This window comes from Triturus cristatus, chromosome 3_2 (assembly GCF_964204655.1).
Source record: "Triturus cristatus chromosome 3_2, aTriCri1.1, whole genome shotgun sequence".
NCBI classification, from domain to species: Eukaryota; Metazoa; Chordata; class Amphibia; order Caudata; family Salamandridae; genus Triturus; species Triturus cristatus.
This window is the reverse complement of record NC_140584.1, coordinates 453,904,291-453,927,670: the sequence shown is the minus strand read 5'-3', so window position 1 is coordinate 453,927,670 and position 23,380 is coordinate 453,904,291. Positions and strand designations below refer to the sequence as shown.

The window sequence follows — 23,380 nt, the reverse complement described above, 5'->3', positions numbered from 1 at the left end:
CCCCTCCCCCAAGTTTTCCTGCTCTCCTCTCAATCCTGCCCACAGCCATTTTGCCACCTCCAACTGCAACACTGTTTAGTACAGGCGGCAAAATGTCCGCATTCAAAATAAACATCGTCCTGTCGGTCAAGTTTAAATAGGAAAATCTTCTAGGACACATTACTCTAGGACACAGATTTTGAAGATCTTTGCTCATTTTACTCCTGGTGGTGAGCCCTAGCCACTGGAACGATTCTCATCAGGCCTCCTGGCCTGAAGCAGGCAAACATTGTGTGGGGGAGCTAATTGTACTGGCTCCCTGCACCAGATCTTCGCCACTGGTCCTTAGTGGGTTTGAAGGGGACAGGACCACTGGCCCTGTAGAGACTCATCTAGTCAGCTGCAGGCAAAGCCCTTAGTTCACCAGAGGCATCAGTTGGATTCTCCATTCTGCGGTCCATGGAGTTGCCCACAAATATCATTCAGGTCCAGGGTCTTGATCTCTTCCTTGTGCAGGGGTTTTTAAATGTGGGTGGAAAGATATAGATACCAGGCATCTTTGGCTAATCGTACAATGCTACATCATCCCTGGACCCCGAGCCCCAAACCCCCTGCACATTATTCTGGGACAGTCCAATATGACGCTGTCAAGATTTCTATTTGAAGAGCTCCTCTGAGGGCCTATGATCCACCCCTAACATCACTTCCAGATGCCTTGCCACCAAAATATCAAAGGGGAGCCTCTCCAAATGTTTGAGGTTCCTCCTTTGTTCATTTGGTCTGGGCTATCTAAAACCAAGTGCAGTGTGACAGCTTATTACCAGAAGCAGATTTTCCACTCTTTTCATTCTCAGGCACTCATCAATCAATGATAATTGCTCCTTTTGTGTGGGGAGGCCTTTGTTCCCTCTGCTGGGGAGCAGAGTAATTAACGTGGCCCAGCAGGATGACAAAAGTCCATGAATCTGACTCTCAGCTGAGTCAGAGAAATATAATTCTGGATGACCCACATAGTTTATTAGAACCTACATAATCAAACTCTTTGTGAATTTTTCACCCCAATTTGACATCTCGCTGGACTGTGTAGGCCTATATGGAGGGAAACGTCACTTTAAGGTGAATTTTACTTAAGTGTATAGTACAGTGACACTGCAGGTTTTCCAGTAAACCCTATTAAGCTATTTCTGAATGCACACTAATATTATAAGGCCTACCCCAGGTAAGCAACTACCCCGGCAGGGTCCCATCTGTGCCAGGTTACCAGTGCTCAATCACCAGTCTGTCACGCTCTGTCGCACGTGTGTGCATATATGTTCACAACTAACCTGGCCTGTGCCCCTTATCCTAGTTGCACTGCAGAGGACATACCTTAAAAGGCAGATACAGGCAGGAAACATGGTCACTCTCAATAACATGATATTACTGTGTGTGAGACTCAGGTAGGGAGACTTACTCAACAGTAAAGGTCTAAAAACCGGATGATGACAAGTGAAACATTTGAGTGGACCAAAATGGATAGAACCCACTTAGCCACAATGTGGATACTCCTCTAGGGGGCAAAATGAGACAAGGTCAATTTCACAGCAGGCTTTTACCAGGAGTTTACAACAGCACAGCAATTTGTTTTGGCAGCTGTCCACCATGGTTAGCCATGTTAATGCCTATTTTGTGTGCTGGTGGTAGATGACATGTTTCAACTCATTCCATTGACAGTCTTGGAAGCAGATACTGCATCTGGTAGACAGAGAGGTCAGCTCAGGCAAAGAGTATCTGGAAGGATAAGAAAAAGGCCTTCAACTGTATATGGCATCATATGTAACTGAATGTAGAAATATCTCTGGCAAGGCAAAAGGTGGACTTGATGATAGTCTACAGAGACTTCAGTGCTGTAACTAAGAGTATGAGTGGTGGTGTGACTAGGTGTTAGAAGAAGAGGTGTTCAGATCTAGGCAGTAACACAGGACTTGCCTCTCAAGACTGTGCAATGTTGTGGGAGTAGCAGCATAGTGTGAGATTTTAGCACCAAGTCAAAATGCTGAGCAGCCACATCATTATGTATAGGCAGCTTAGATTGGCACTGTCACTACTTCTTAGGGGGGTGTGGCATACTCTTTGTGCATTGAGGCTGGCATATAGGTTCTACATAGCACAATCCCCAAGAAGGGACTTCCAAAAACCAGAATCAAGGCAGTCCTTAACAGCGTTGTCCTTATGAAGGGATATGGTTAACACGTTCAGGCACTACTCTTGATTTTGTAATTCCAAATGTCATTACTATTGGGGTTTTATCGTATTCCCATACTTGAGTGCAGTTGTTGATAGCTCTAATGCTTTAATAAGAAGTCTGCAGCTACTCCTCAGGTTAGAATCTTCAGAAAGGAGAAGGTGTGTCTGGCAATGCTGAATGGGGGCCTGTCATTGTCTGTTTCTTGTCCTAGTTACCATTCAACAAGCCACACACTTTGAAGGTGATATAACCATGAGTATCCATTGTTCTCCTCTCCTAATTGACCGAACTAATGGTAGGAACTTTAACTGCCTCACGGTTCTTACTTTGTGCCATCTTTGTTTGAGAAAATTGAGATCAGACAATCATGTAAGGTGCATAACTGGTGGTATACAAATTACAGTAACATTTTAATCATTTGTCAGAAGCAAATGATATAGGAAAAATGTATTGTGAGTATTCTTTACATTCCTTTTTGACCTTAAGATCATCATTGCCCTTTTGAGAAATGCAGGAGTATTATCTGGCCCGAAGTTATACTTCAAACACAAATATCAGCTGTCAAAAGTGGCTTTATGTCCACGTTAAACGCAAAAATCTCTCATTCATCTCATCCAGGCCCATGTTAGAGATTATGTTGAGGGTTCAGCTGTTAAAACTAGAAATTATGAATCTACTAGTCAGTGTACTGAACGAAACAAACAGCACTTATCCCAAATCTTTAAGACAGAAACTAAAGAGCATATTGTGCACTGATCATTCGGAAAAGGGAAGTTGTTGTTAACTGATCTGGTGTACATTCAAAGTTACAATAAATTATAAGGTTCGTTCATTAGCACAAAGGAGCCACGTGGCACCACCACTGCATATCTTCTGAGCTGTGATTAACCAACACAAAGAAAGCAAAGATATGGTTTTACGACCACCAAACTTGTAAGCACCCCACTATTCCAGATAGAGAGGAAAAGGGTGTGAAGGAAGATTGTTCTACTTCCCATATTAAGAAATGCCCTGCCTTTAGCCCTGAGTAATGACAATGGCTGATCAATTAACTAAGAATCTGTAAATTTTCTCTTCCATGATTCTTAATATTAGTTACTCCCTTCAAGTAATGGTTGCTTAATTAGACCAGTGCCAAGAGAAAGTCTCCACCGTAAAGTACCCAAACCAATCCATCCATCTATCCATCCATCCATCCATCCATGTATCCAGCTATCCTCCCATCTATCTATCCATCCACATAACAATCAATCTATCGACTATTAAATAATCCATAAATCTGCACAGGATTGAATAGTTTTTTTCATTCTCATTTTATTTCTTATTTGAGAGCTTTCTATACCTTCTCTGCATTGATGGTCTTGGGGTCCTTAATAAAGAACAATAATCTGTATTAAACCATCGTGAACAGGAAGGTAGGAGATATGACAGGCAAATTATCAATGTTTTAAACAGGTTTCACCTTAGTTCAGAAGAAATTTCAAAGATGAGATTTTGTTAGTTTCCTGAATGAGAAAGTGAAGATTGAGTTCTTATGATGATTGGGTGAGAGCTGCACAGGGTGGTCGCTGTGCCTGTGAAAGTCTGATGTAGAACTTGGAAGGGTAGCTGTTCAATCTGAAATTGGTTCGATCTCTCATGCTCTTGAACTGGACTTATCCCCCACCTTCACCTCTTGCACATATTTATTGGATGCTTACTCTTTTGATACAGTGAATGGATTCTCCTGAAGGCAGCAATACTTGGCAACACTCACTGACAACAGGATATCAAATAATTAGTCGGCCCAATCCCAGTGCTACGCTCTCATTAACAGCACAATAAGTTACCTCTCTCTTACCCAATCTGCATGTGGCAGGTACTGCAGCTTGTGTGACACTAAGACAGTGGTCCTCTTCTCCTCTCTTAACATTTTCAGGATACCATCTTGCATAAGGTGATCGCTGAGATGGATGTCCAGTGCAGAAAAAGGGTCATCCTAAACCATAAATGAAAAAGAAATTAATATTGAGCAAGTTATATACTAGAAGCACATTTTTCTTCAACATAAATAATGCTAACCGCAAGTGTATATATTACGTTATTGATGCCGAACCTTCAGGACACCTTAGAGTTCTCTAGTTCCCAAAAGTCATACAATATTTTCTCTGTTTTTGGGCCTCCACCGACCAAAAACCCAGTGGCGTAAATCTCACCTCGTCATTCAAGTCGACTATTACTTTGATGAGCCTTGTCGTTACTTGTCCAGTTTGTGAAAATCAATTTTCATATGTATTGCACGAAAATAAAGTTTTAATAATAACTTGCTTTTAATTCAAGTCCATTTCCAGCCTTACGGGTTGTAATGGACTTGAAATTCTGCTTCATACCTCATTTCTACCATTTCTGAACACTGTACATCACAAATGTTGAAATCACCTAATTTAATGGTAGTCAAATGGACTATCTCCGCAGGAAAGAAGACTGAGATGGCCTAGTGAAGATTCCAACTCGTGACCTCATTCATGAGGAGATATCAGCAGTGCGTGTTTAACTCATCAGAGAGCCATCTTTTTGATATAAAAGATAATTTGGAAATCAGAAGCACTTATACGCATTGCAGATAGGGCCGAAATAGGCGCAGATACTTGGGTATTAGTCCAATGTTTCCATTTTAGTTGTAAAATGTATTTCTTTTACATCAGAGAAAAATACTACATTTGAGACATAGACAAGCAATCATACATATATCTTACAATACGTCCCTAAAAGTTACCAACATATTTTCAATATAACACAACCAATCCATAATACAGATTTTTTATTTTCCAAAAACCATCCCACAAAGTCGAGGTTTCTTGCTGAGAAATGAAAAAAATGTCCTTTACAGGTATGAAATTTTCTCCATGCACCTGGGAGCCAATCATTCATTGCATTGCACTCCCAGTCAGAGAATTCTAGTAACAGAAGGCCCTTCCTAAATAGACTGGGGAAACCGTCACTGTGACCAGACAGGCCTTTAGCTGTCAGGACATCATGTAAGAAGTTTCTGACTATGAAGCCATTTAGGGCAGTGACCCCACCTCTTAATGAAATGGGGGAGCCATGTTTTGGTGGGGCAGGAGCAGTTCCAATTGTTTGCCTACTTTAAATGACCCCTTATTTCCACTAAGTGGGACGAAGTCAGAAAACTTCACACTTCATTAATTAATGAGAACTTTCTCGACTTCACCTGAGATATAGATATCACTTTTGGAACAGCCTAATTGAGTGCCCCATCCCTTTGTATGAAACTTACATATTCACTGTGTTTTTAATAGTATTAATCTGTGTGCCTTACCAAGTGTAGTAGATAGGTATACGTTTCATAATGAGAAGCCATCCATAAATGTAGCAGAACCATATTCATTGTATTCACATCAAATAGAAATGTTATATCTTCCCTAAATATAACCAGTGTATTTATCCATGTTCACTGTATTCCTTTGGAAGCCATTTTGAATTTAACATTGGCCGAACTTGTAACCAGGCCTGAGTAACATGAATTTAATTTGATTAAATGCTTTGCCATTGTCTTGTTTTTCTCTCCTCTGCAGGTATATTATCATCATGTTCCTTAAGTTGGAATAGGCATATTGTTTATTGTATTAAACTGCTAGATAGATGCAACTTAATTAGAAGTTGGCATTGGCTATGGAGACTGAGACGGTTGGGAGAGCCTCCTGCTTCAGGCAGGCTGGACTGATGTTACATCCAAGGTCACCCAGATGGTTGCTTTTTTGTTTGGGACTGGAAAACAGGGGACCTTACCTGCTCCCAGGGAATGGTCTTTCTTGATTGGTCTGTTTAGTGGGAGCTGATTTGGAGAGTCTTCTAGAATTTTCTTTTAAGCTTTAAGTCTGTGCTCTTTAGAAAAGTTTAGCAGACCCTTTTCGGACTTTGTGGAGAGAAGGTTTCTTCTGAACTCTGCTAATGTCCCCTGTCTGAGTGTTGGACTTTATACTTAAACACTCATACTTGTTCCCCTTGAACATAAAACTTGGTACATCTGATGCAGACGCCTTCTTCATAAAATTTCATCTTGTCACTTTCAAAGCTTTAGTTACAATAGTGAAGTTCCTATATGGAACCTCTTTGGTTGATATTTTGCTTGCTATATGTAGTTCTATTTTGCATCTTTTTATTTACAATATACAAATTCAGACTGCATGATCATCTAAATACATACGCTCTTAGAATACATTTCCTTCAATTTTGCTGATTGATTTAACTTGTAAACTGAACAAATTTGCTAATAAAACCCTTAAGGTTTGGACACCATCTGTTTTTATGTGGAGCCACATGGTTTTCACTTTATTTGAATTGTGTTCCTGATGTTAGCTCCTTTCTTACAGTTCTAGTAGACAATTAAAGGTCTATATGACTAATGGGGAGTCCTCTTTGATGACTTCACTACGATATTAAGAATCAAGTATCCCCACTCTATTACTTTTCATATCACATTCTTTGGAGTCATATGTCACACTCAACATTGACAGGACGTTAGCCAGGAGGGAATTGTGTTTCCCCACTGTAACACACGAATGCTCTAGCTCCAAGTGGCAGAGGGAATGACAACAGCTGTGACATCATCTCCTTGGCTCACTTCTGGAAATCCTGCCCTGTGACGTTTGCCTATGAGGAAATGAGTTAGCAACATTAAGCTGCTGCAGAGTGGCACACTCATGAAGAATGATCCCACTGCAGCTCAGAGCCCTATTTCTGCCCAGTTGCATTTTTCTAAACTTCATAGGATTTGTGGTTAATCAAGCTACCAAACTTTAAAAACCATAAATTTCAAAATTGTAAGGTTTAGAACCCAGGAACGGCCCTTGCAGGTAAGAGCAGTGGGGCTGTGTGGCTGGGTTGGAGGGGGATTTGACAGACGACCACGAGGGAAAATTCAATAAATAATTTATTTTCCCTCATCATTGTCTGTCGAAATACGCCCCCCCCCCCCCACCAGGCCCCACCACCCCATCGCTCTTACCTGCATGGGCCGCTGAAGGTAGAACATTGCAATTTCACACCCATCCTTTTAATGTGCTTATATTTGTTACAAGGACAGATTTGTGTACACCAAAACAAAAATTAAGCGCTATTAGGCATCACAGAGTCCAATATGGCCAACTGGTTGTAACTTACACAGTCCCTATTACAGATGATCACCATTTGACACCAATTTAATTGGTCTGCTGGTTGTCATCTAAGAATAATTTAAGATGTCAGACTGCATCTGCAATTTACAAATTCTTGCATAAACCACTACCTTGGGGGTACTGTTGTCACTCGTCTGCAGATGAGGTGATCACAAGTCCCTTTATCACATCTCTACTACACTTGAGCTTGAGAGCAACAGGGAAAGACTAGGAGCATTGACCTGGCACATCGATTGCTCTACACATTGACTAGGTGACGATTGATGCTGCAGATGTTAGCACTGGAACGTGCTGAGCTGAGATTTGTGATCGGAACCACGGTTGCTGCCACTCTTCCCCCCTTGCCTCTCCCCGTTGCTCTTCTAGGGGGCGGCCGAGGCTGACCTGAGGCAAGCATCTGCATGGGTGAATGGACTGTCACCGCACGGCCCTCTTTTTTCCCTTGCCCTTCCTCCACGCCTGGAATGGCCTGGGAAGAAATGCTGGGCAGACCTTGGACGCCGTGTGAGGAGGTGAGCAGAGAGTTAGTGGCAGCAGGGCCCAGTGGGCCAGGGGCTGCGAACTGCTTTGCAGCCTCCTTACAGGTTTGGCTGCACAGGGGTGAGCAGGCAGGGAAACAGGAGAGCAAGCATCTGAGGTTTGGGAAGTGGCCGCACATGTTTGCTCTGCGGCTTGCTGCCCTACTACTGCCAGACAAGGCAGTGTCCTACAGCCCCACAGCAGTCCCACAATAGTCTGCAGCCTCAGTCAGAGGCATAAAGAGTACTCCAAGAGAACTGCAATCGGTAGAAAACGCCAAAAAGGAAGGAACAGGAAGTAACAGAATTGTAAGGAGTATTGGGAAAACTGCAGTAATGCAAAACCATGAGATCTTGAGACCATGATGTAGGAGCTTGTAGCCTGAGGCCCAAAAGCATTAAGGAGCAGCCAGAAACCACAGTGAGCCACAGGGAGCTGTACTGTTGTAGCTTGTGTTGTAGCTTGTGCTATCTTGTGCCTGGGACTTTCCCTTTGCCATTGTTTCCAGCCATATCTACCAAACTAACTCACACCAACCTACCATCCCAAATCCCAACCAAAGGCTTCAGGAAATTCACTGGACAGCCTCACACAGTGAGGTGCAGAGAATCAGATGTGGCTGTGCGGCGAGGTAGCTGTGCAATAGGCACAGCACCGTACGGTAACACTGGCGCTGGTGTGGCTTGCTCACTGCATAGTACTCCCCTGCCAAAGTACTCCCATACTATCTGCTAGTTCGGCAGCTAGAGGATGAAAACCCGCTCTGCAGAATCTGTAAGCCATCGTTTATATAACCTGAGCTCTACTGCTTCTAAAGAAACAAGGAAAACAACAAGTGGCTTATCAAAATCATCTACTGCAGCCACAACAAAGAGACAAAATGCAACCTACTCTATCCAAGACATCTTGGACGGAGAGGGTATCATGGAAGGCCTCCTTCTAATTCAAACATAAATGCCAAAATCAACACCACCTATATCATCTGTGCTAGTAAACACAAAGAAGCAATTGATTCAAGACTGCTTTATGAGAAAGGATTTCTCTTCTGGAATGCCTTGCAGTGATTCTCTGGAGATAAGGACTCGGCTGTTGGAAGAGGAAATGTGTGGTCCATCAGGCCCACCTCTGACAACTATTGCAAATTCACAAGTTCTACAAGCCACCATTTTGACTTTCGATACCACTACTGCTCCTCCCTTTAGGGGTCTTCATCTGCAGTCAATTAAATAAATCAAGAATATCAAGTGCATCAAGAAGCTACAGATCTAACCAGCAATACTGACACAGAACTCAACTCAGAAACAGATTTGATCTACGTGGTGAAGAGTTCAGTACAGCAAGATGAGTGGACACGGAAACTAACCTCAAAATCAAGCAAGCCGAAATATCAGTTGACTTTTTTAATAATTCAATATCATCAGACCAATTGCAGGAACTGGAGTATTAGGCAATTGAGAATATAATATTTGACATGGTCAGGATTCAAATCCCAACAACGTAAATCCAAGACTGGGGCCAGTAGTAGGTCAAAATATCTAATCCCCGATTGAGTACAAGCAGGAAAGAAAATCCTCAGGAGAGCAAGATGCAGACCCAACTTTTTCAGTATTGACCACAATGGGAGCAATTAGTAATACATTGTCACAAATGTCAGACATTTTAACAAATCAATTCTCACTACTATCTAAGAAGGTTGTATTTCTTAAACAGATCGCCGGGTAACTGGTGCTGATGAAAGAACATTCTAAGGTATTATCTTCGACCAATCATAACCTGAGTGAATTATTAACTGCCTCAAAACACCTTGAGTGGCTGGATGATATTGTTGATTCACTACAACTTTTAGCAGTAAAAGTAAAGAACCTAATAGCAAATTATGCAAAGAATCCTCTATCATCTCCTACAACCAAGGGAATCTGGGCCTTGATTGAAACAAATCACCCAAGCCTCAATGTAATCACAACGGGTGATGCTAATATGATCCACTTTTCAGGAACCCCATTAGTCCCACAATCTCCCCAAGCGGGAAAACCTGCCGAGTTTCAGAGCCAGGAAGATGTTCAAGATCTACATCATGGATTTGCACCTTATTTAAGCAAGAGATGTCTCAAAAATAAAAAAAATAAAGTAAGAGGAATTTAGGGGTCAGCCAAGAAAATCCAGCCCTAAGTACCTCAGTGCCAAATAAAAAGTCCCCATATTTAATAAACCATTCACTAAAATGATCGCCAATAACACCAGTGACCCTCAAGGCATCACAAACTCTGAAAATTCAGGAAAAACTGATCCAACAATCCAACCTCTAGCAGACAAACTACCGAATGACGAGCAAGTAATTTTTTTTTACAATAGTAGGAAGGAACCTGACTCCTACATGGCAACAACGACTGCCAATGCTGACAAGAATATGCTAAACATTATTCCTGTCCCAGCCATTTTAACTGCAACATCTACCTCCGATACATTAAAGGTAATATAACAACCCTTGTGCAGTAAAGCCCTGCAGTCAAGAATACATATTACATATCCTACTGATAAGAGAAAACATATTCAAACCAATGCTGATCTATTTCCAAGGCAAACAAATGACTTGGAGCGTGGCCAGGATAGAAAAATCACTAGATGAGAAGCCCTCTAACCCACCTGTTTCAGCTAATTCTAGTGCCACACATGCAACATTAAAAGCAAGAGAATCCTCAAGATTGAAATTTAAATCTAATGGAGGTCTCACTCACCTGCAACAGTCAAACAGGGAGCAGCCACAGATGGCAGACACTAATGGTCCAAGACAGAATGCTAAAACAACTACTCACAATGAGCCGCCTGCCAGTCAGGAGAAATATATAATAGACTTTACACCGTCTTATAAATCTGAGGGTCCTCATGACATATTAAATCATCAGAACATACTGAAGTTATTAAAATCTTTTTATGACCTAAAAAATCTTGATTCACAATCGCTGTTAACCATTCGCTTTATCCTCTGTCACAAAAAAAACCCGGACTTTGAAATCACTAGAACTACATGGTCCACGCAAACTACGACCCAAAGGGTATTGGTCCTAGGAGAGACCTTAGCAGATTGGGGAAATATGGTCTCACAATCTGAAAAGCCAAAATATCCATATGTGCTTATACATTTACATAGTCATGCTGTGTCGCTTAATCTCTCATCAACAATTACACCACATTGTATACCTAGAGACCATTACGAGATTTGAAAACCTACACATCACGGTGAGTGAAACTGCACCCAATATGCGATCATTCTCATGGCCAGCAAACCAACCAATCAATCGCCACTCCTAACAAATAATTAATATACCTAATGGGCAGAGAACATGTGGAATCTCTGTAAAACAAATTTTCTTTTATATCTTGGAATATCACAGGCTACTACCGGCAATCAAACCACTCAGGAGAAAAGTAGTCAAACTTTATCTGAGATCATTGCTTAATATGTTTTCAAGAAACATGGCACCCCTCTACTTTAATGATATCCAATGACGATTCTCCAATTATCATACAGAGAGAATCTTGATTTCATTAAAGACAACGGAGGCTGACATTATGCAATAACTTTTATTGCTGCCCAAGATATGCAGCCCTTCAAAGTGTAACCATTACATCATGAATAAAACATTCCAAAACAGCATAACAAAGCACCATAGCAACCAAGTGTCTTCCTCTTAGAGCTGCGAAACGTTAAGACAACTTCATCCACATTGAACGATGATCTGGATTTACAAGGAAGTTGAGTCTAGAGAAAAGAACATAAAATTGAAAAGCAACAAGGTCAAAGATAAACAACCACCAGGGAGTATTGGGAGGGATAATGTCAGCCTCCGTTGTCTTTAATGAAATCAAGATTCTCTCTGTATGATAATTGGAGAATCGTCATTTCATTACAAGACCGGAGGCTACATTATTCAAGTTTAAAGCTTTGCAATGCTATGTTGCTTACATGCTCTACAGGCTTAAGATAAAATTTAACAAAGGTTGAAGCATTTGACCAATCAGCTGCTTTGAGGATATCTGAAAGTGAACCTCCACCCCAGAAAACCTTGCTAGCCATAGCTCCTCGAGAGGAGTGAGCACCAAATTTTGATAGGTCAAAACCGGCATCCATCATCACTGTTCTAACCCATCTAGAGATAGTAGCAGAAGAAACAGCCTTGTAGGGTTTTACAAAGGAAATCAGTAGCTGATTCTCATTAATAGGTCTCAAAACACTCATTTTCTCTTCGTAAACTTTCATACAACTTACCACACAGAGTTTGGGACAGTCAAAAAAGGAAGGATAGAAAATATTTTCCGACATAGTCTTAGTTCTCTTCCAAACTTCAAACAACACGCCATCAGGAGAATAAAACCTATTAGAAATCTCTAATGCTTTAATGTCTGACACGCGCCTGAAGGATATAAGGCATAATAAGGTAGCTAACTTAATGGAGAGTTGCTTTCTTGTTAGTGAAATATTATCAGGCCAAGAAGAAAAAAGTTCAAAAACGAGGTTTACATTCCATATGGAATCATACCTAGCTTTAGGAGGACGTTTGAGTTTAATTCCCTTCATCACCCTGCGAATTAGGGGGTCAGTACCTATTGAAAAATCATTTAATAAAGAATGTCCTGCGGAAATTGCTGATCTATAACAATTAACCGTTCTATAGCAGAGGCCTGACTTCAATAATTCTGCTAAGAAATTTGCAACCTCAATTACAGGTGCATCCACGGGATCCAAATCCCGTTCCAGGCACCAACTATGCCATTTTTTCCAAGAACCGGTGTATCTTCTCCTTGTTCCTGGAGCCCAAGATTCATCCAGAAGAACTTTAGCTTCTCCCGAAAGGCCAGAATATCTTCTTGAACCCCTGAAATCTTCCAAGCAAGAAGGTTCATTTTTTCTTCTAAGAGAAGAGGGTGTACTTCCCCATCTGGGCCCTGAAGGAGATCCAAACTCCCTTGGATGAATCGTGGAAAATCTATTGCCAACTCCATCACGGATGGGAACCAAACTTGAGAACTCCTAAAAGGAGTGATTAGAACAATGCGGCAACGCTCCGTTCGAACTTTCAAGAGTACTCTCTGAATTAGTGTGAAAGGAGGGAACGCATAACAGCTGGGTGTGTCCCATGGTTGAAGGAGAGCGTCCACTGCAAGAGCTAGAGGGTCCGGTCTCCAACTGAAAAACTGATCTATCTGAAAGGTTAACCTGCTCGCAAAGAGATCCAGCTTGAAAGGACCCCAAAGGTTCTGCAGTTTTTGAAAAATCAAAGGACTGAGTTTCCAATCGCTTGAATCCTTCAGAAACCTTGAGTTCCAGTCTGCTCTTGTGTTCAAATGGCCTGGGATGAATTATTTTCTGATTCCAACAGACATACCAAATCCTTTGTGCCAGGTCCACAAGAATCTTGGATTTGGCTCCACCCAAGCGGTTGATGTAAGAAACAGCTGTAAAGTTGTCTAGCTTGATAAGAACTACGCTGTTTTTCAATATATCCTTGAAACTCATTAGAGCGTTCAAGCTGGCCATCATTTCCAGACTGCTTATGTGTAAGGGAAGTTCTTTCTGGGACCACCTCTCTCCAGTTTCCATACTCCCTAATCTTGCACCCCAACCCAGACTGCTCGCATCTGATTCTAAAGTGTGTTCTGGGATATTCCCGAATATTGCCTTTCCATTCCAGCTGTCTAGATTGTAGCGCCACCAAAGGAGATCCTCCCGAGCTTCCAGGGATAGGGGAAGAAGGTCTGAGTACCAAAGGCCCTGCCTTAGCCCTGAAGATTTCAGTCTCTGTAAGGCCCTGTAGTGTAATGGCCCCGGAGAAATCGCTTGAATCGAAGAAGATAAAAGACCTATTGTCCTTGCTAAGTCCCTTAAGCTGACTGAATTTTTTGAGAGGACGTAAGAGACCTCCTTTTTTATTTTTGCCAATTTCTTCTGTGGAAGTTGTAACTGAGTTGTAGGGGTTTTGACTTGAAACCCTAGGAACTCTAGATTTTGTGAAGGAATCATGATGGATTTCTCTAGATTGATAATGAAACCTAGATTCTCTAAAAGATCTATAGTCCATTTCATGTGGGTCAACAATTCGTCTTTGTTCTGGGACATCAGTAAGATGTCGTCCAGGTAGATAATTAGACGAACTCCTCTTCTCCTTAGGGATGAAACCACTGGTCTCATGATCTTGGTTAAACGCCAGGGAGCCGAGGATAGACCGAAGGTAAGGCAACGAAATTGGTAAGTTACGTTTCTCCACACGAAACGTAGGAATTTCTGAGAGAACGGATCCATAGGGATCGTAAAGTACGCATCCTTCAGGTCTAATTTTATGAGCCAATCCCCCTCTTGGAGAATGTCCCTCAAGAGGTGAATTCCCTCCATTTTGAAATGTCTGTACACAAGGAAAGAATTCAAACCCTTTAGGTTTATAACCAGGCGCCAACCTTTTTCCTTCTTTTTTACGAGAAAGATGGTGCTCACAAAACCTACACTTGTGTCTGAAATGATCCGAATCGCCCCTTTGGCTAACATTTGTGAGACCTCTATATCTACTAATGAGGATTGTTCTTGACTTAGGGAAAGTTCCCTTGGTACTTTTTTCTGGAAAGGGGTTGTAACAAAATCTATTCTGAAACCCCTGACGGTCTTTAGGACCCATACGTCCTTGGTAATGGCAGGCCAATTGTGACTGAACTCTAAAAGTCTTCCCCCTACCCTTGGAAGGGAAGAACCAACAGAAGGTCTTACCTGGTTGTCCTTGGAATCTTCTGCGACTGTTGCCGCCTCGTGTACGTGAACTGCGGCCTCTTTGGGGTAAAAATTATTGTTTCCCCGACAATATCTTGAGGAACCTCGCTGGAAGGGGTTGTAAGAGGACCTGTTGAAACCTCGGCTGGCAGACGGTCCTCCCCTGCCAGCCCTTCCAAAAACTCTTCCTCCGAACAATCTTCTCATATTGCTCTGTGCTCTATTGAAGGCGGAAAAGGTTGAAACGCAGTTTCCCAAGGTTTTACTAAAGGCCTCACCAAAAAGAAGACCATTAGGATCCTCTTGGATATTTTTGTTGGCTAAATCTCCCAACTTGGGATTCATCCGCATTAGGATGGCTCTACGCCTTTCCGATGTTAGGTTAGCGTTTGCATTGCCTAGGAGGCAAATAGCACGTTGGCTCCACCCCCTGAGGAGTTCCGTATTAACAGGTGAACCATTCGTTGCGGATTCCTCAGCTAGATCTAGGATTCTAGCGAGGGGACCAAGGACGTCCAGTAATTTTTCCTGGGACTGTTTTAGGCAACGTTCCAGACCTTTACGTGGGTCTCTCCCATACTTAAAGAGGAAGGTAAGTAGTTCCGGATCTAAGTTGGGGGTTAAACCCGTCTTGTTGTCTAGAAAGGGTTTCGGGCACTCCGATTTCACAAATTCCTAGAGTTGCATTCGAGGGGTCTTCGAATCCATGCCTTAATAAACTTTGCGACATGGTCCATGGGCCACCAATCAGAAGCTCTTGGATGGGTAATTTTAGAAGGGTTAAACATCTCGGACCCAGAGGGGTCCTTGAAGATGTTACTAGATTGCCCAGTAGATTCCCCCAAATGTTCGTCGAGGTCAATCTCCATTTTTTCGTGAGGGTCAAAGACGTATTCGTCTGCGTCTTCGGTCATATCGTTTTGAGACAGGTATTCGTCGTCATCATCATCGAGGTCAATTGTGCTGTGATAAGCACCAGGTCTTATTGTGCCGTGGGGGACACCCAAACTCTTTGCGCTATTCAGGTCGCTCTTCCTTTGCGTGCCGCTCGGGGCACCTAGGTCTTTTGTAGCGCACAGGCTACCAAGAGATAGGATTCTGTCTCTACAGGAAGCACGTAGGCTAACTGGTTCCATGTGTTTAGTTTTTTTGATGGCCTTTCCGCTTTTAATTTGAGCGGGGTCCTGTTCTTCATCCGAAGAGGAAGATCTTCCATTATCCGTATTATTTCTCCTTCTCTTGGTTAGAGCTGATTCTACAGCTTCCTTTAAGGTATTTTTAATTTGCCTCTTAAAGAGGTTCATTAATGATGACTCTGTAAGGGTTGAATCATTGGTTGACTGTGCGTCACCTTGAGACATAGTTAAATAACTGTTTGAGAAGGGTTAGACCAGGAAAGTTCTTTCACCTTTTTTTTAAGGAAGGGTTTAACCTTTAGCAAGAGTTCTCCAAAAAAATGATCTCAAAAACTCGATCCAATGTGATTATTTGACCAATCACCTCCCCAAAACTCGCTCAAACGCGATGTTTTGATGGGTTACGTGACTAGAAGAGAGCACAAACAAGTAAAAACAGCTGATCTGCTGTTTTGATAAATTATTGGTTAGAAAGGAGCACACGCGAGTAAAAACAGCTGATCCATGCGAGAGAAAAGCAAAGCCGTTGGATCCGCTGTTCGTTACCATAGTAACGCGTGTTACAACGATCGTCTTAATTTCGCCCTTCGGGTCACATTCAATGCTCAAATGTTTGCAGTGCGGGTCTCACTAGTGTTTGGGACCCGGAAGAAACAACGGAGAGGCAATCGTTTGGGTCCGTTGTGGGCCGTATGTCGAGGCATTAGTCAAGCTCCGTTTGCCAAGTTTTGAACGAGGACAAGTTTCCTTGTTCCGTTCGTGTAGCGCCCTCGATCGTATAGCTGAAAGAAGTTTTAGTTTTGAATTAAGTGCAACTCCGGTCCGTGGAAAAGCGGACACGAGCGTGAGGAGATATCAACTCTCTTCAGTTGAAAATTAAGGACACGAGCGTGAGGAGATATCAACTCTCTTCACTTGAAAATTAACGACAGAAAAGGAAAAGAGAATGAAAGACCCGACCATAAATTGGAGGGGTAAGGAGGAGAAAGGTAGGAACTTACCTCATGAAGGTCGGATTATGAAAAAAGTCAACTATTAATTCAGACTGGCATATAGTAGGTATAAAAAGACTTAAAAGTTGATAAACATGTATAAACAATGTAAAAAACGATGTATAGACAAACATTATCGCAAAAAGGTAATTACAAATCAGATTAATCACTATTTTAAGGATTAAATATGTTATAAACCCATAAAAATGTAGGAAACACTGAGAAGTTGTACTTAACTTGTCCAGAGCAGCGAATAAAAGAGGAAGACACTTGGTTGCTATGGTGCTATGTTATGCTGTTTTGGAATGTTTTATTCATGATGTAATGGTTACACTTTGAAGGGCTGCATATCTTGGGCAGCAATAAAAGTTATTGCATAATGTAGCCTACGGTCTTGTAATGAAATTACACCACACATGAAATCAAAGCAAAAAGAAATAACCAAGTGGAGGCCTGGCAACACTGATAAGCAATAAAATCCGCATGAAACGTATGACACTAGAATCATCTTCGGATTATATATTGGCAGTCTTACTCAAAAGGCAATCTACTGCCAAGCTTCTGATTATAAATATCTACTTTCTCCCTCATCTCATAAAAATTAAATGCAGGTATTACAAAATATTAGAAGAGCTGGAGTTCTTGATGGAAACATATGGTCAGCTATTTGGAATCATTACAAGGGACTTTAACCAAACTTTGTTCAGTCCAGCGAACCTCTTTGCATCCAAAGAGGACCCAGATTTGATTTACAATATACCTCAACCAAAAATCATACCACTGAGAAAACAGAAGTGTCCCAATGCCTAAACCAGATTCACCTAAATCCCTTTGACAGATTCTGGACATAGAGCACTTAATGGGAGATCAGCTGATGACCGGTCCGCGGCACCAACATTCCAGGGTGCAATGGCATCTATTAGTGTGGAGAGGTGTGGTGCAGCGGACAGAGCAGCTGACCTCAGAGCACAGCGTTCACGGTTCGATCCGCGGCTCCGGCGGCAGCTCAGCTCAGCACCATGTGACTCTGGGCAATAGCTCACTTAATTTCCACTACGGCCCCCAGTGCCTTGAGACCCGTAAGGGTGAGTAGCTGCGCTATATAAAAACGGACGTACATTTTTTTTCTTACATTTACTATAATTTATTACACCTTTGTTCATTATACTATCACCTCTGCAAAGGTTACACCATTATCCAGAGGCCAGAGAGTGACCATGACCCTCCAAAGACAGTTGTTAGCATCAAATTAGCTCAGCTGGAAACCCAGACAATGGCGAAGTGTCACAATCTGATCACTGGTAAAATGCAAGAAGCTCAAATTGGAACAGCACTTTGAAAAACAAAGCATCCAATTTGGTGAAGTACTGCAACCATTTTGCTCATCCCTGAAAAATGAACATTCCACTTTCAAGATTAGTGATGGCTGGATGAATACCTTGCAATCTACATTAGCTTCAATCCTGTCTGCTCTGATGACAAAGTTACTAACTGCACAGCGAAATATTTCTCATTCGTCCAGCAACTAAGCTGGTTAGAAATGACCTCCATCTAATTATCACAATTCAAGAATCAAAAAGCTGAAGATTGCATTCGAGAAGAAAAATACACAAATAAAATGGGGCAGCCAAGAAAATGCTTTGGGGAAATTGTTACATGCCATCCCATCTTGAAATGAAAGAGCCTTTTAATCTCTGGACGGTTACGGCTCAGGATCGTATCAGCAACCAGATGATATAGCAAACATCATGTGGGAATCACATATCAGGTCCCTATATAAATCAGCTATCACTGGGTCTTTTGAACCTGCAAGAGATTTCACACTATATCCTGATATTACTAAGGAGGAAACATCAAAATTAATGAGAAAATATTGCTCGTCTAAAGCATCCGTTCCAAACGGCTAGATCTGGTTAAATTAGATGTCCCCTTCTGGAATATACTTCCGGAACAGTTATTCTCTCATGTAACGTAGGGGAGATTTACTAAGATATTGCATAGTGTTTGCATCACAAAAGTGAAGCAAATAGGCGCAAAATCTTTTTTTTCCCAATTTACTTTCCAGTGCTAAACTTGTTTTGTGCTGGAAATAACCGAAAAGTATTGTGAAGTAGCGCATAGCTCTGCTTTGCATTACTTTGTCTCAAGGGGGCGTACCAAGGGTGGTGCATGGGGGTTCCCATGCAACCACCCAAGGTTTCGCACGCTAAACCCAATTTACTAACTGAAATAGATTGGGTTTAGCGTGAGAACACTGCGCCCTTTGCAAGTAGGCGCAAGGCAGCAGAAATACTTTCATTTCTCCTTCCTTTTCTGACTTTCTGTGCTGCACTGTACAGCACACATACAAAGCGGGAAAAGGCTTCAAGTGAGTCTATGCATAATATTTTGCACTGGAAGGGTTCCTTCCAGAATAAATCCTAGGCTACACTCACGGAGACACCCTTGCACCACGGCGCAAAGGGGTCTCCATGGTGCATGCAGCTGATTTCAGTGCCGGCGCTAGTGAGAGAGAAGGAGAGTGCCTTATTTTAGTGGATATGGTGCTCTCCTCCTCTCTCCTTTTCACATAGCGCAGCATAGCATTTATGGCTGCTGCAGTGCGCTATGTGAAAAGTAGATAAATCCCCCCCTAGGTCAGGGAAAGTTCCTAACTCTTGGAAAGGAGCAGTCGCCCATCCAATTTACTAGAGGGGCCCAAAGAAAGACGTTGTTTTTATACCTTTTATTGTAATCTTTTGACTGAACAATAAACGTATATTACTACTAGTGAATGTGATGGGGGATGGAACACAAGCTCAATCAGGAGTACTCTTAATGCTAATGGTTGACGTTCTCAGACACAATCATGACCTGCTGGGATTTTTGGCGTCCTCTATTAGAGAGATATGGAAGAGTGATGTCATATCTCACAGATTACAATATCATAAGATATTTATGGCGACTATAAAAGGGATAAACTCTCCCTTGCTGTACTTTCTAAGGATATCACAAACGACCAAGGAGCTCCTTGACCATAGAGAGGAATGAGTCCGAAGTCAGAGATCCTTTACATGCTCATGGAACACCAAGGAGGATTGCAATATCGTTTTAACATACAGAAGTGGGTATTCCACTCCTTATAATGCAAAGTCACACAAATGCCCTTCCACCAAAATTATATTTTACCTCTCGATATAAATGAGTTTGGTTGCCAATTTGTATAATAAATATAAAATGATGATGTCAAATTAAGCAAACGAATGTACCCTTAGTAGTTTTTTTTTTAATAAACACTGTATTTGTAGAGGAAGTCCTGCTTTCATGTAATAAACTGTGCAAACAATAAACAATCAGGTGCAAATGGCTCAAGTCTGCAAATTGCTGTTAATTTCAGGAAAACTGTTTGGAAGAGCTGCAAAACTAGTTCTAACATTCACTGTTTAAACAGCAATTGGAATTCTGCTATGTGACTTTCTTTTTACACTGTGCTGGCAGTAGGCATTTTGACATCACAACTCAACTGTACTAAGTTATTACAGTCAAACAATTATGTAATTATCTTATTACCGTGACTAGTGACATCACAATTTGAATGTAATGAAAAAAGTAGGGACGGGTTTTTAAATAAGAATTACAGGCACATTTGTAATATATTTATTTATTTAAAGGTCATTTTAATTGTACAATAGATTTATGCAACATGGTAGCTTATTCAAAACATTTATGTTTTAAAATCACATTATAGGAATAGTAAAGAAAAGATAAATTATAAGGGTGCCAAGCAACTCACACACATTTGAGGCCCTAAAAGTGTGATCTGCACAGGAATCAATTCTCTGATTTAGATATGGTTAGAAATTGAAAATATTTCGGTTTTGGGAGGTAGTGCCTAAACTTGAAGAGAAGCCACTTATGACATGGTGGAGGAAATCCCACTGACTCTCTCTCCAGAATTTAAATGGGCTTAGTCCAACTGCCATGCTAAAATATTGCAATAATATCCCACAGAGAAGGGAAGAGAAGACTCTACTTCATGGAGAGCTATGATACCTTGTGGAAAAAGTCAGGGATCCCTAGAAGTCACAAAGCCGATCCATCTGCTTTCATCTAGCCCTGGGTGTAGTTCGCAGAGTTTTGCTATGTGGAACTCCGCGCAGACACAACAAAAACTCCACGAAGTTCATTGAGGTGCAGAGTGCAGTGCGAACTGCAGTTTGTGCTGGTATTCCTGCACCTCGGGTAGAAATTCTACCCTAGCGGCAGCTCGCGCTCGTGAATTTACCATTCGCAATCGCGAACTTACCATTCGTGAGCGGGGAAAATAGTCTGTTGCACATCGCGAAGCGGACTTTTCGGCACTCCGCAAGCTCCGCGGAGTGCGGAGTGCAGAAAACTCCGCAAACTCTGCAAACGGAGCGAAGTTTACCACCCAGGCCTACTTTCACCCAAGACTATCACCATCAGGACATGGAATGTGAGAGACATGTACAAGATTGGCAAGACAGCCCAAGTGGCAGTGGAGATAAAAAATACATCCTTGCCCTGCTTGGCATCAGAGCAACCAGATGGACATAGTCTGGATAAAAAATTCTGGCTCCAAGAGGAATGCTGCTGTATTCTGGACATGAGGAAGAAAATGCCCCACATCCCCAGGGCGTAGCACTAATGCTAACACCAGCAGCCAACAGAGCTCTGATTGGATGGGAAGCCCACGGTCCCAGAAACATCACAGCGACCTTCCACACAAAGAAAAAGAGTCTCAAAATTTTACAACAGACTGTAGTACATTCTTAAAAAATGTCTTGAGAGAGACATCACCATACTGATGGGGGGCCTCAATGCCAAGACTCGAAATGACAACACTGGGTACGAAGGACTCATGAGTAACCATGGCCTTGGTGACATGAATGAGAATGGTGAAAGACTCACAGATCTCTGTACCCTTAACAGTCTGGCGCTAGGTGGTAGTGTATTCCCACACAAAAGAATACTCATGGTAACATGGGTTTCACCAGACCATTCAACAGAGAATCAGATCGACCATGTCTGTATAAACAAGAAGTTCTGGGGGTACCTGCAGGATGTGCGAGTGATGAGGACTGTATGTTGTGCCCAGGCTAAAGCCAAAGCTGAAGAAAGCATGGATGGAACTGATAAACCAAAGCCAGCAATATAACACCACCCTCCTCAAAATTTCACAGAAACTGAGTCAATTCTCAGTCGCCCTCAGTAATAATTTCCAAGCCCTGCAAGAACTAGAGGGCGACAGAGACCCAATAGAAACTCAGTGGGAGAAGATAAAAGAGCACTGCAATACGGCTGTGTTAGGTTTTGGGTGTGACCCAGGAGCAGTCGTTCGCCCCCCTATATGCCCCAGGTCAAATTGTTTTAAGTTTTAAGTTTTGCCACCTTACATCTGACAGGGTGGAACACTAATTTTAACCAAGGCTTAAGTGATTCTGGAGATATTGGAGATATTGTTCTGGAACTCTCCAGGAATGTATGGACCCACTGAGTTTCTGTGTTTTCTATAGTTAGTAGATCACTGGTTTCATTGCAGAAATACGTTTTACTCTGAAAAGGTTAACTGATTGTATTGTTTGCCATGGACTTCTACGCTTCTGAACTGTTTAATCATCATGATATGATTATACTTTAGTGCTGAATTTACAATGACAACCTTTGACAAAGCCAGTCAGCCTGACTTTTTAGGCCGGGCTACATACAACTTTAGCAGACTGTACACAGGCCTGTTGTCACCCCTACACATGTCAGACAACACACAACATACAAATATAAATACAGAAAGAGGCTTTTGGATTTTAGCCTTTAGCTAGTGGCTTCTTTAGGTGAGGCAATGGGCTGTCCATCACATCTTCGAACCAGCCAATGGCATATCTTGTATGTTCACAATGTAATTTCACAATGTAACATTTAATATTGATGGTGAGCACAAAGGAGTTCCTTACTTTGGTCTAATGTACGTATATATAGTTTTACTTTGATTAAAAAGCACACGCACATACACACGGAGTGTTGTGAAAAGCATCCGTGCATTTGGTAGAATGGGTCAAAAGCTGTAGTAAGAGTTTGCCACATATTCCTCATGGTGTACAGTGCTGAGACTGGGCATTCACAAGTTGCAAAAATAAGGTCTTGCCAACCACAATATTGTGATCATAAGTTACTTCTCGCTGCCATGGAAGTATCTGCTCGTTATCACACTTAAACTCGCCTGTGAAAAATACTAATTCAAGGCTGTAGAGTGTGGTGTTGAAAGCAGATGACTGTGCTTGGTGAGACATGGAATCCTTGTCATAAAGGATTTGATCTGTACTAATAACTCAAAATCATGTGATTGTATCCTGTTTGTTGTTGTTGTTGACTTTACCATGCCTGTGAAACAAAGTACATTTTGTGCAAAGGTATATGCTTCATTCTCACTCACAGCTATTTCTCAAAGCTGCAAATGTTATGTCACTATTCAGAAAACAATTGAATACCTTTTCATGTCAAGAAGTTTTACTTCTTATTGAAGAGCAGACAACAGTGGTCTGGAAATTGGATATTTCAGGTGAGTTTTGTCAGATCAAAATTTTGTTACATTTAGTGAC

At 41.8% G+C, this 23,380-nt stretch overlaps 1 protein-coding gene across 2 annotated transcripts in view; it reads right to left on the bottom strand.

Moving 5' to 3' along the window:
* The window catches only part of ABCC8 (ATP binding cassette subfamily C member 8), a 1,425,084-nt gene that overhangs the window by 421,873 nt on the left and 979,831 nt on the right, over positions 1-23,380 (bottom strand). For both annotated transcript variants that reach the window (XM_085648067.1, XM_085648068.1), the window contains one exon: positions 4,047-4,184. In XM_085648067.1, the coding sequence (XP_085504193.1) occupies positions 4,047-4,184 (138 nt within the window). The remainder of the gene's footprint in view (positions 1-4,046; positions 4,185-23,380) is intronic.